The sequence below is a fragment of the Cebus imitator genome, unplaced genomic scaffold (assembly GCF_001604975.1).
Source record: "Cebus imitator isolate Cc_AM_T3 unplaced genomic scaffold, Cebus_imitator-1.0 Scaffold310, whole genome shotgun sequence".
Lineage (NCBI taxonomy): Eukaryota > Metazoa > Chordata > Mammalia > Primates > Cebidae > Cebus > Cebus imitator.
In genome coordinates, this window is record NW_016107625.1 from 1,252,077 (window position 1) to 1,265,786 (window position 13,710).

The following is a 13,710-nucleotide window of genomic DNA, read 5'->3' on the forward strand; positions in this document are numbered from 1 at the left end:
AGGTCAAAATACAAATTATATGAATGTTTCCTGTGAGCTGTAAGCTATCCCATTACCCATGCAACACGGTAGTGCTATTAAAATTTTTCCCAAAGCATAGCAAAATAAGTTGACTGCTCAGAAAACACAAAAACATTGGTAGAACATTACTCAAATGATTTAACTCCTTTTTTTACATTATTCCTACTTAATTTTAACTGTAATATTCTTAAGCATGAAGGAAACCCTTTATCAGGATTGTGGAATTAAAGAGCATTTCTAGATTAAGCATGTCTTTACTTGTAGGTCACACATTTCGTTTACATAAACACGTGTTAAGTAGTACTTAGTACTATACGTTCTCATAATAGAAAATGCAAAGATTCCTTCCCGGAAAGATGCAGGTTAAAAGATGCAAATTATAAACAATGATGTCACACGTGAAACAAAATGAAGTCTCGCTTTCCTGATGCCGAAGAGATGCTGAGAGTTCCACGAAACAAACAAAAATGTAAAATCACTTTGTGAATGTCTGTGTTTATCAGGTAGTGTGTGCAACAGGTATCTGTGGTCTAACTTCCATCCTGTAGAGGAGACTTCCACTTTCTGCTTTACTCATTGCTGAATTCCTTGAAACATCTGTTTGCATAGCTTCTCTCTGGGCTATATATAGTCTATAGTCCATGTATATATAGATAGATAGATAGATATAAAACTCCTAAGACTTCTCTGTAACAATGGGTGTGGTACTGATACCTCCCTAAAGTTAATATATATATATATAAAATACATTATATATATATTATATATAATACATATTATTATAATCTATTATTATTATAATATATAATATATATACATAAACTTTAGGGAGGTATCAGCACCACACCCATTGTTACAGAGAAGTCTTAGGAGTTTTAGTATGAAAAAATTACTAAATGTAGCTGAAGAAATGAGGACGAGATTAGTGAATGCTAGGGGTAGAATGGGGATAAGGGAGATGGATGAAGCTATAAATTGCAACATGAGCAATCTTGGTGGTGATGGAACTGTTCTATGCCTTGATTATATCAACGTCAGCATCCTAGTTGTAATGTTATGCTATGGCTTTGTGAGATACTGGCCATTGGGAGAAACCAGGTAAAAGGTACACGTAATCAGTCCATATTATTTTTTACAACTGCATGTGAATCTACAATTATCTCAAAAGAAAAGGTTTAACTGGAAAGCGACAGTTAACAGTATAAGCAATACAACAAACGGGAATCCATGAGTCCCATACTGGTGTAAATGAGAATGTTAATACATTTTGAAAGGAGAATTAGAAATTCATCATTTGACAACTATCAGAATAATGATTAATTCATCCAAGAAATATCAATGGATACTAAACTAGACATTAAAATTTGATGAGGAACAGGATACTCACATAGTCCCAATCACCTCTCCACAGGGTTCTCATTACAAAGGGAAAAAAAGATTGAGGGAATGTGTGCAACAGATATGTTTTCTTCTTGGTGGACAGACCTAGTAGACACCACCTTAATTACATTGTCAAGTAATAGGACAAATCAACATGAAGTGCTGCTTGATGGGATGTGGTGAGAAGAACCACAGCAGCATTTCCCTCTTGTTCTGTCAAAGACAAATGACATAAATACAATTTAAAACATCAGACAAGTCAAGTTGAGGGACATTCTAAAAAATGACTGACCTGTGATCTTTAAGTGACAAGGTCACAAAGGTCAAGAGAAAACTAAGAGAATGTTGAAGACTTAAGAAGACTCAAAGAGATAATACAGCCAGTCAGTCTGGACTAGGTTACTTTGCTATAATGGACATTATTGGACAAATAGATGAAGGTTAAATGGGATCTGTGAATTAAATGGTAGTTTCTGTATCAATGTTAATTTGATTTTAATAATTGCATTGAGGTTACAAAAAATAATGTTTTTGTCTGTAGGAATTACATAAGAAAGTATTCAGGGGTGATGGGGCATCATGTTGGTAATTTATTCACTAAGATCTGTAAATTTGGTAAGCTTTTCCATAAGTTCCAAAATACAAGTTATCTTTAGCATTAAAAAAAAAAAAGGATTGAGAATTCTCTCTGCAGGCTAGAGCTAGATTAAGGGATCTTGTGCCCCTTGTCTCCTTTCTCTTCTAACGAACATCCATAGTCAAATAAGGATAGCATGATTGAAAATGGAATCCTCCACAATGGTTGAACTAATTTACACTCCCATAAACAGTGTAAAAGTGTTCTTATTTCTCCACATCCTCTCCAGCATCTGTTGTCTCTAGATTTTTTAATGATTGCCATTCTAACTGGGGGGAAATAGGGGAGGGTCAGTGGGGGGTGGGGAGTTGGGGAGAGAGAGCATGGGGAGAAATGCCAGATATAGGTGATGGGGAGGAAGGCAGCAAATCACACTGCTACGTGTGTACCTATGCAACATTCTTGCATGTTCTTCACATGTACCCCAAAACCTAAAATGCAATAAAATAAATTTAAAAAAAGAAAGAAAGAAAATGGAATCCTCTAAATCAAGGATTGTCAAACTTTTTTCAATAAAGGGCCAGAGAGTGAATACCTTAGACTTTGAGGGCCATTATAGTCTCTGTTGCAGCTACTCCCCTCTGCCACAGTATTTAAAAGTACAAAAGCAGTCATAGGCAATTAATAAACTAATAAGGATGGCCGTATTACAATGAAACTCTAATTACGGCCACTGAAATTTGAATTTCTTATAGTTTTCAGGTGTCACAAAATATTTTCCCAACCATTTAAAAATGTAAAACCTGTTCTCAGCTCATAGGTCATACAAAAATAAGTAGATTTGACTGATGTGCCTTAGTTTGCAAATCCAGCATTATATTTTCAAATGGTCATTACATGTCACATCATTAAAGTTCATATTCAGAGTTATAAAGCTCATATTCGGACTATTTGCTAATTTATTAAGTTGATAATTTAATAATTTGCTAATAATCTATGAATATGAGCTTTATAACATTAAGGGAAGAATTAGAGAATTTGCTGTGTAGACTATACAAGATGCAGGTGAATGCTACAACATGAACAGACCCTGCCTAGGAAGATTAACAATACATCCTGGCTCCTAGTTACATACATTTCTTCCATCATGCAGTGTCCAACCTCATCCACAAGCCATCCCATTCTAAACCCACACTCAGTTGGTATGAAACAATTAGCATTTTGTTTCAAAAGCGCCTTTCATAAAAATGTTCCGTTTACTTTGTTAAAGTGAAGGGATATGATAAAAGAGGTGTTTCTGTAATTTTTAGCTAACATGAGTGCACACTCTGGGCTTTAAGGGAAGGAACTAGAAACAGTATATAACATTTCAGAAGCTGAGAGAATTCTGGAATAAATTAGATGGAAGATGGACAGTGAACCTAAAGCAAAACTAACTGGGAAGGAAAAAAGGAAGGCTGAAAAGGTTCATTAGTTGTACGTTAGTTGAGGCTTTCGATCTTGAAAATTATGGTTTCACTAATTTAAAAAGAGCAATATGTGAGGGGTGGCTAATTTGTAAAGATGGGTTCAAAGATATTTGATTTCTAATAATCTTTATCCTCCTAAATTTAAAGGTTCAAAATTCTCTTCTACATACTCATTGAGACATTCACTCGAATAAATATTTTATCTTTTTCCAACACCTTAGTGATACACTGAAAATGTTACAATGGTTATATCATTGGAAGATATAAAACTTTTATCTTGTTAATTATTAAAGCTGTAAGTAGAAATAGCACTGCGACTTTAGAAACTCCTAGTGAGAGTTTTTCATAAAATCGTCAAATTCTTTTTGTAAAATCAAGAGTTTTTCAAAAAGAAACTCACTCTAACAGTTAGCCTGTTGAGGTAAAGTACGTCTTAATAAATTGTCTTATCTTATGGAATATAAATTACCATCTCCCAGACACTGGCAAGATTTATTACTCAGATTGAAAAAAGCAGTTGTGGGCTGGGGGTGCACACGGTTGCTCTGCCTCAGGGTTAAGCAGCCCTTGTAACAGAGAAATAAAGGAGGTCACAGTGGGAAAAGCACTCATGCAACGCAAGCTGGAAGACTCTCCAACAAGAGAAATAGCACTGACCAGAACCACACATTACCAAACGCTGATTGAAAATGATTTATTAAAGTCCAATTAGTATGCTTTTCATTTCAAATAATCCATATCGCCTCCAGAAAAATATGCACATGGGTAAAAGTCCAAGTTCATTTCTTTCACTTCCAATATAAAATATTCTATATCTTGTATAAAGTATGTGCAAACACCTTTCTGCTAATGGGGTCCCCGCATTCTTTTCACCACAAGTACTTCACAAGTCTGCCCTCTGCTCAAACGCTGACCATGCTGTACTGACGTCCTCCTTCCTAAACAGCCATTCGTCTCCTGGACTTCTTTCTCTCAGACATCCTCCTGACCTCCTCTGACCTGCTTCACGACTGTGTTACTTCATTGGTTACTTATTACAACAAACTTATGCAATTACTACTCTACCTGGACAATATATCAAACAGGTATCACCTAACAGGGCAGCAGCCTATCCGAGTGATTCCTGGAGAATATACGGCAACCAATCACATACTGGCACACTCAATCCATTTTGCTACAGATGGGTCCACGCTAATTAATATGACAATCCTTTATTCACTCGGCACATTTGGTTTCTTTGCATTTTCTTCAATTTTACAGTGCAGGTGTGGTTACCAAGAGCTGGATAACAAGTCCCTCAAACAAAATTTGGAATTGTGAGATATATCGGAGTACCTTGGTTCTTGAGACAGTTGAATGCTTCTGGTTGATCTTGTTATATTAAAAAGTCACTCTCCACTAAAGTGACCACTGAATTTCTTTTGTAGAAAGGTCAATTGACTGGTTTTTCCTCACAACTGCCACGCATGCAGTGCAAAAGCAGGAAATCCCTTTTTATAAAAGGTATAAGTAAAAGACGAAATTTCACATTTTTAAAAAAAGAATCCTTCATGGGAATATGTCCTAATAATCAATTATATGGACAAAGTTTTATATACACAAAATTTCTGCAACTTTATAATAATGAAAATTAGAAACAACCTAAATAGTTAACAATATGGGAATGGTTAAACTGAGTTGCATCCATTAAATGGAATATAATATAGCCATTAAAATTATGCTTTTGTAAAATTTTTAACGCCATAAGAAAATGTGGCAATTTTTCAATGAAAAAGATCTAGTTATAAAACTGTTTATGGTATGAGTCCAATTATGTAAAAAAAAGTATACAATACACATATAGGCATACATGGGAGTTGCTTTTTAAAGGTGGTTACTTCTGGGTTGTGATATCAGTAATCATTTTTGCTTTTTCATACATTTCTGCATTTTTCAAGTTTTCTATGATGAGTATATTATTTTACAAAGACTATGAACATTTTCCTCTGATACACTGGTAATTAGAATGTACTTGGGTATTTTAAATATGTGGGAACAATATTACAGTGCTTCGTCTTCCATGACTTTTTTGGAATGCACATCATTTTGGTAATACACTTATGTTCCTGTTTTATACTTGTTACAACATTTTAATTAAACAGTTAATATTGTGATTAGAGCATTGTTTGCTTCATAACCTAAACAAATACTGGCTTTGAAGTCCAGGTTCTATTTTCTAGAGGATTTAAAATTAGTATCCTTTTTATCTTTTTAAGTAAGGCATACTGCATACATACATTACATGCATGCTTTCTAAACAAAAAATAATTCTAATTTACAGTTTCCCTATGGAAGGAAAAAAAATGGAATTACGGTAGTTTAAAAACAGTCCATAGTCTCATCCATCACAAACATGCTGAAAGCCAGAAAAATGTTTATAAAATAAGAGGTATCCTTTAAAAAAAAAAAAAAAAAAAAAAAAAGGGAAGCCTGTATATAAATGAAGTTGTGGATTCAACTTGTCAGAACTTTTTCTGACTCGCACCAAACCACACATAATCTTTTTAGAAGTCTAGTTAGTGTAGTCTAAATGGACACTCCAGAGTCTGTTCTTGAAATCCATTGCAAGAGCTCCACTTCCTACTTTCAGAAGGGATGAGGATGAAGATGAGGGTTGTCACATAAGCTAATTTTCAATATATATCAAGTCTTGTGGGGTCTAGGAACAAATACTGTCATTGGTTAGTGTTTAAGTACATGAGTTGACTTTTCTCCTCTCTTACACCCCACCTTGCCCTGGCAATTGGGTAGGGGGAGGCTGTTTATCCTCCAAGAGAAGACAGCTGGTTCCTCATCTCAGTTTCCGTTCTAAACCACAGAGTGGTCATTGCTGTGAACTCCCGCCAAGATGGTGTGGTTGAGGGAGGAAGCTGAGCGGTCTGAGCCTTCCGTGGGGCCGCTGGGGTTCTCACTACGTTGGCAGCAGAGAATCTGCCTAAAGGTGGCGCTCATTTCTTTGTCGCGGTAGGAGTAAATGATGGGGTTCATGGCAGAGTTGAATTCAGCAAGGAGAAGGAAGAATTTCTCATAGGCCAGCACGTTGCACTGTGGACAGCACACGTCTAGAAGTAACAAAACCAATCCAGGAGTCCAGCAGATGATAAAGGCCCCTACAAGGACAAGGATAGGGATCAGGAGGATTTTAAAAAGAGAATAAAAACATTATAAAACATGCAACCATAAAGTGAAATGATTTCAGTTCAATATAAAAATACTGAAGTTGGAAGCCACCAATCATTGTTGCAAATGAAATACTCATTTTCTGAAATAATCAGAAAAAATTTAATGATAATCAACTTAAAATTTTCTTTTGGATGTTACTAAAATCAAGTATTTATGAGACATTGATGATGATTATTTTGAACAAAACACAAAGAGTTTGATAAGCAACTGAGACATGAAAAACTGCATTCAGGACGCACTTCACCTCATATAACAACATGGTTTTAATAGCAGTGTTGTTTTCAGGCAAAAGATAAGCACTAATGATAAGTGTCCTTTAGTGTTTAATTACGGCATAGTTTCTGGATTCAGGTTATCTGGGCCCAAATTCTTGTTTGCCATGTAATAAACTGGGTGAACTTAGGCAAACTACTTTCTTACCTCCATTTTCCCACCTGAAAAACGCAGATGATTATATGTACACTTCATGAAGTGTATGGATTAAACAAGTGTTAAGAAAATAATCACTGAATCTGTATCCACAATAACAATAATAATTATTATTACCTGCTGAGTAGCATGGGCCTGTTACGAAATTGTGATTTCCAATGATAAGATCTATGTTTGATTTTTATTCAACAACTACCTACATAGTGCTGTGTTCTATATGCTTTACTAGTAATAACTCATTTAATTTTCATAGTAGCCATATAGCATAGAAACTAATATCCCCATAACTGGATCAAGACCACCATACTGGAAAGTGGAAGACAGAAGAAAAATCCCAGAGTTTCTGCTCTTAGAAGCTGCCTCCAGAGTTCAAGCTCTAGAAATATTACATTTCTACTTCTTGAATAACATTAAATATTTTAAAGCAAACTTAATGTTTCAGATGTTTTCCTAATTTAGATCAACTTTGTTCTCTTCTAATTATTCTGAATCATTGCAATTTTACTATAACTGTAAGAGGAATGAAAATACAGATGATACGCTTAATTCTATTTTATTTAGTTTCTGAAATCACTCATCATTTGGATCCCAGGAAAATGGAGGTGATGAACTAGCATTAAAACCTACCACCATGTTACTCCAGACTCTGCTGGGGATCTTCTACCGAAAGAACATGAGCCAAGAGAAGTGGTGGGCACCACTGTGTCCCATTACACCTCACCTAATGGGCTCCATATGTGTAATCACACAGGATACATATGTGTAATCAGGAAGAGGGGAAGTAGGGACAATCCCAGGGGGGCAATTGCGTCTTCAGATTTAAATGGCGCTGGCCTTGGTGGATGCAGGCTTGGACCAGGGTCATGGATTTGGTCCAGCCTCAAGGAATTAGTTTCACAAAATGTAAACAAATGAGATTTAGTCTCCAAACAGCCCACTTTTGAATCTGAGCTTTCTTTTGTGAAACTTTTCAGCAGGGAAATGAAAATAAAGGAGAAAAGTACCCCCATAAAGCTCTTTGTTCTACAACACAAATGTGTATTGGTTTTAAACTGCTGTTCACTTTGAAGATTGGCCAAGGTACTTCATTTTCTAATAAATACAATACTTTAGACTTTCCATGAGAGAAAAAAATATTTCAAATATCAAGAGATAATAGCCAAGGAGCGATCTGAACTTCAATAAAAATGTTAATAAAGCATTCATTCCAAGTCCTTGAATTTCCTTGCTTGAAAATCACTCAGAAAGCTAAAACATAAAGGAAAATCAAAGGAATGCCTCTTGGGTTTCAGAAATAATGCATTATTCATTGAGAAGCCAGGAAGGGAATTATTCTCAGGATGGAAAATGCTTGGATGGAAAATGCATGGTCCCATTATGCCATTTACTTGGAAACTAAAAACACACAGGCCCTTCATGAATGGAATAGCATTCTTTCAAGTTTCCTTTTCCCTTTCTTTTATCAAAGCTCTAATTGAGTTCAAATTCAGAGCTTGATTAGATACCAGGAATATGCATTTTAATAGCTAGATTTTAAATAAAATAATCTTTTTCTCCTTCTGGGCACCAGAAGGGAATATCTTGATTCTCATATGTTTACTCAAGCTGCTTGGCTTTGTTCAAAAGTGAGAGAATGCAAATACTGTCATTTTTTTTTTTATAGTTTCTTCCAATGTTAAAATCTAAAAGGTGCAAGATCTTTCCAGAAAGAGCCCATTAGCCTTACTTTTAGACCAAGAAATGCAAGGAACCCTGCTAGATTGAAGGCAGGAAGTGGGAAACACCACAGACTGACATAGGAGCTACTATGTATGGACACTTCATTGAGGAACCTCGAGTCCTCTCCCTTTTCTTCATCACTGAAAGGAACTGGTTTTTGTACTAGGATTAGGTCCAACCACATACTCCCAACACTCTGTGTTTGGATCTTCAAGACTCAATCCAATAATTTCAGTGACTCGCAGTACAGGCCTCAGAAATCAACATCTAAAACCAATCACATGGAATTTCTACCCATCCCCCTTCTTTCTGTTTCACAGAGGCCTCAAGGATCAAACTGACCAAAAGATGAGGACTGACTACAGAAAAGGAAAATCGGGCTTGGAAAATCCTAAGGGATTAGGCTCCTAACCCATAATTAGGCTCCTGAATGGATATTCAGAAATAAAGTTTGCTCAAATGAAGGATTTCCCCCTCAGCTTCTGAAAACAATAATAAACCACACCCAACCTCCTTTAAGAATCAGGAGCCAACCATAATTCAATCAGGTTACAGGACTTGAGATGTGCATTGTGGACCCTATCAACAAGTAATCTATAGAGAGTCCAGAGTACACCTGAAAGACAGGTTGTTAATTAAGAGTTAAAATACCTCCATCTCAGCACATATAAAGTGGAGCAGTAACAGCACCTGCCTACTCCACATGGCACAGTGAGGATCAAATTGAGATGCAACTTGTAAAAGCCCTCTATAAGCTGCACATCTACCTGACCACCATGACTTACAACCAAGTGAGTGGCACAGACTTGTGGCAGCTGGTGCTGCATAGCCCTAGGACAGCTTCTCCAAGGGCAGTATGTGAAAACATGTTTTGGACAAGGAAAAGCTGGCATGACAAAAGGCTCTAAGACAATACTAACCTGATTATAAGGAGATTCCTAGAACTTGCGGTTGGGTACGAGGAGGCTAACGAGGAAATAGAGAGGGAACACAGGGAAGCAGGGAAGCCTCAAATCATTTTGCAGGTTCTCATGGGTCAATGCGAACACCTACCAAGATGGGGAATGAAATACGGTACTCAGCAGTCATAGTGCTTTAGGTAGTTTGTATATTTCCAGCACATTTCTGATAGAGGAATCCCACAAACCCAGGCACACCGATGAATGGTATGCAACAGTATGAAAGAGGAACAGCCGGGTGCAGTGACTCACGCCTGTAATCCTAGCACTTTGGAAGGCCGATGTGGGTGGATCACCTGAGGTCAAGTGTTCAAGACCAGCCTGGCCAACAATGGTGAAACCTCATCTGTACTAAAAATACAAAAATTAGCTAGGCGTGGTGGCACATGCCTGTAGTCCCAGCTACTCCGGAGGCTGAGGCAGAAGAATCATTTGAATCCAGGAGGCAGAGGTTGCAGGGAGATAAAATAGCACCACTGCACTCCAGCCTGTATGACAGAGCAAGACTCTGTCTCAAAAAGAAAAAAAAAAAGTAAAAGGAAGTACAAGTAGTTTATGGTTATTCATTGTAAAGTCAGAAACAGAAGTAGCAGAAAATAAGAAGTCCAAGGTCACGAACATCGTGTATATCTGGCTAAGATATCTGAAATGTGTCCAGTCCAGCAGTAGTTCTAACCCTAGCCATATTACAATAGCTTGCAGAGCTTTTTGAAAAAATAAAGGCCTTCACCCACCCTTCCCCCTATGGGATTGCAAATTCATTGGCCTTACTGGGCAGATTTTCATTTAAGACACAACAATGTTGACAGAGTAGAAGAAGAAAATAAGGTAAAGGCAAAACTATTTCCAAATTTCAGAAGAGAAATAATGAAAGCCAGAGTCAGGGCAGCAGCACTGGGAAGAGGTATAGAAGGACTGGAGAAATATTTAGAGATGAACTCCATGAGATGGATGAGATAGAATAGTCTAGAATGACTTCTAAATTTTCACTTTGGTTGAAGGAAGGATGGTGGTACCTTTTGCTGAGGGAGGAAACACAGGAGAAAATGTTGACCATTGTTTTGTTAGGGGAGGTGAGGAGAAGAAGAGAACTGATGAGCTGGGTTCAGTATGTGTTTAGTTGGAGGTATCTGCAAGACATCAAATGGAAATGCCTTAGTCACATCAAAATAGGTTCATGGCGATTTGTGTCATGGGAAACTGCCTCTCAGTGTGCTTAACAAAAGTGGTTACATTCTCCCGGATTTGCCAATATTACAAGTCACATGGGATGGAGGATATTCAAAACATATCTGTGGGTTGCCCTTCCTTGAACAAGCTTTATTACTCCCTGATGCATCTGTCAGGGCAATCTGTGAGAATCCCATGCCCACAAAGATGGAGTGAGAGGTGCTGGAATGCAGATGCAAAAGGCAGGGAGGAAAGAGGCTGTTTTGGAACAACAGGTCATAGCTGCAGACCGAGATCATATTACCACACCTTCCTTCAAATCTACACAACCTCATCAGCTGAATAATGCTTACCATCTGGTCTCACAATTGCAGTCTTTTTTCTAGAATGACTTTTTCCTAACTAGTTGAACTTTGCTTACATATGGAATGTAAGAACCAGAGTTAAAGAGGAAAACAGTCCTTGCCAGAAAAGACCTCTAGACAGAGTGTCCAAGATTTTTGATGAAAAACACAGAAAGCGTTTCCAGCCTGGCTGGCAAAGTTGTGTTTTTACAAAAGAACCAGACATCCCGCAGATCCAAAACAAGTCAAGGTAAATCAATTCTACATCAGCACTGTGCCCAAGGTGGCCTCACTCTTCTTGTTTTTCAAATGAGGATCCCAGAAACAGTCTTATCTCAGAGACTTGGGGTGGGAATCAAGGGAGAAAATAAGTGAGTGGATAATTTACTTTTTCTGTGTTTTCTCTAAATTGTTTATTCCCCCAGGTCAGGGAGCTTGGTATCCCAGACTCTAATCAAATTTTAGTTCATCTCTGTAGTTACATTATGATTTCTGCTATTAAGGTACACACATAATACATAGTTAGCTAGGAAATCTTTCTATGCTATGTATCTTAACAGAGCCTATGTCAGAACATAGGCCATAAATGCATAGCTTATTCTTCCTCAGTCTCGCAGCTAAGGGTTCATTATAATTGGGGTGTATCTGGATGGTTTTTTGAGATTAAAGCTTTTTCTACAAGAGTAACCCAGATTAATTATAAAATCTTTTTGCCTGACTATGGAAATATATAATTTAACTACAGTATCTCCACAGTATTATTATTCTATATTATTTCCACCCCGATACCAATTTTACTCCATCTAGTTCGGTGTTCAACACTGCCATTCTTTCCTGGTCCCAGCACATGTTGCATACATTTAAAGTTTCCCGATTTCATTTATTGTGTGATGTGCTCTAGTATTTTCATTACTCACTCTTAAGAGGAACATTTATCTTTTAAAGAAGGACATTAACACCATACAGAGCTCTAAAGCAGAGCAGAATACTCACTATGTTCTCTTTTTATTATTCCTGGGTGACAGTTTTAGCTTCATGAGACTCTCCTGATCACCACAATGCTACCTTTCCTATACCCAAGAGAATGCCAAAGGTGCCTTCCCTCTGGCATTTCATACTCACCTTAACATTAAGAAGTGAGTACCGCACACATACAAACTCCACATCCTACAAGACTCTAACTCTCATCCTGCAACTATACATTGGAAAGTCCACACTGAAATAACTTGTCTGCTGGTGCCATTCTTACAGACCATTCATGTGCTGAAAAGCCAAGAGAAAACACTTCTCCACTGCTACCACCCCAGCCAAGTGAGCAATATCTTTTATCTGCTAATTACAACAGGCTGTTAGCCAATTCCTCTTCCTCCATGCTGCTTCTCTAAAGTCCAGGTTATACACAACAAGCATAAATCAATTGCATGAAGCCACTCTACTGCTTAAAATCCTCCAAAGTCTTCCTACTTGAAATCCTTTCTGCGATCCATTATGCCCTACACATGACTGGCCTCTGCCAATTTCTTGGATCTCATCTCTTTCCACTCACTCCTCATTTATGAGGTTCCAGTCACACAGACCAAGCCCATTTCTGTCTCAGGATATTTGCATTTAGAGATCCATCTGCTGGGCTTATTTTCTCTGCAATTCTCTATGTCTACTTACTTATTAAATGTAACATCCTTAAAAAGGCTAGCCTTGGCTATCCTAGCCAAAACAGCAGCCCACCACCATCACCACATTATCCCAATTTATTATCATCACATGATGATATACCCAAATCATATATCCTTTATTTATACTCAAAATTATCTTATTTATTGGTTTACATGTTTATTGTTTTAGCTTCCCTCAACAATAATATTAGCTTCATGAAGGAAGGAATACTATCTCTTTCATGCCTGTATCTCTGGAATCTAGAGCATTGCCTGGTGACAACAGACACTCAATGTATCTTCTGTTGAATGAATTAGCAAGTCATGGCTAAGCACCTAATACAAATATCCCAAACAAGAAAAATTAATAAGTAGAAATGTTATTAAATTATGGGTGGAAAATAAACATTAACATCTGTAGTATAAGGCCTTTAAATGGATGCTACAGGACATTCATAGGGGCATAAGGTAGACCCTGTAAGACCAAATTCTAGAATGGTGGAACAATACCTATACAATTTTGAAGGTTCAGAATTTTTATCCTATAATTTTAACCTATGTTACCTGGCCAAATTATTTTTAAGTGTGAGGGGTTTTGTTTGTTTTTTTGAGACAGAGTCTCACTCTGTTGCCGGCCTGGAGTGCAGTGGCACAATCTCAGCTCACTTTAACCTCCTGGGTTCAAGCAATTCTCCTGCCTCAGCCTCCCAAGTAGCTGGGACCCCAGGCGTGTGCCAGCATGCTCAACTGATTTTTGTATTTTTAGTA

At 37.3% G+C, this 13,710-nt stretch overlaps 1 protein-coding gene across 7 annotated transcripts in view; it reads right to left on the reverse strand.

Moving 5' to 3' along the window:
• Nucleotides 1-4,127: 4,127 nt before the first annotated feature.
• The window catches only part of LPAR1 (lysophosphatidic acid receptor 1), a 179,607-nt gene continuing 170,024 nt past the window's right edge, over nucleotides 4,128-13,710 (reverse strand). For all 7 annotated transcript variants that reach the window (XM_017503383.2, XM_017503385.2, XM_037729542.1 and 4 more), the window contains exon 4: nucleotides 4,128-6,596. In XM_017503383.2, the coding sequence (XP_017358872.1) occupies nucleotides 6,295-6,596 (302 nt within the window). In that variant the 3' untranslated portion in view covers nucleotides 4,128-6,294. The remainder of the gene's footprint in view (nucleotides 6,597-13,710) is intronic.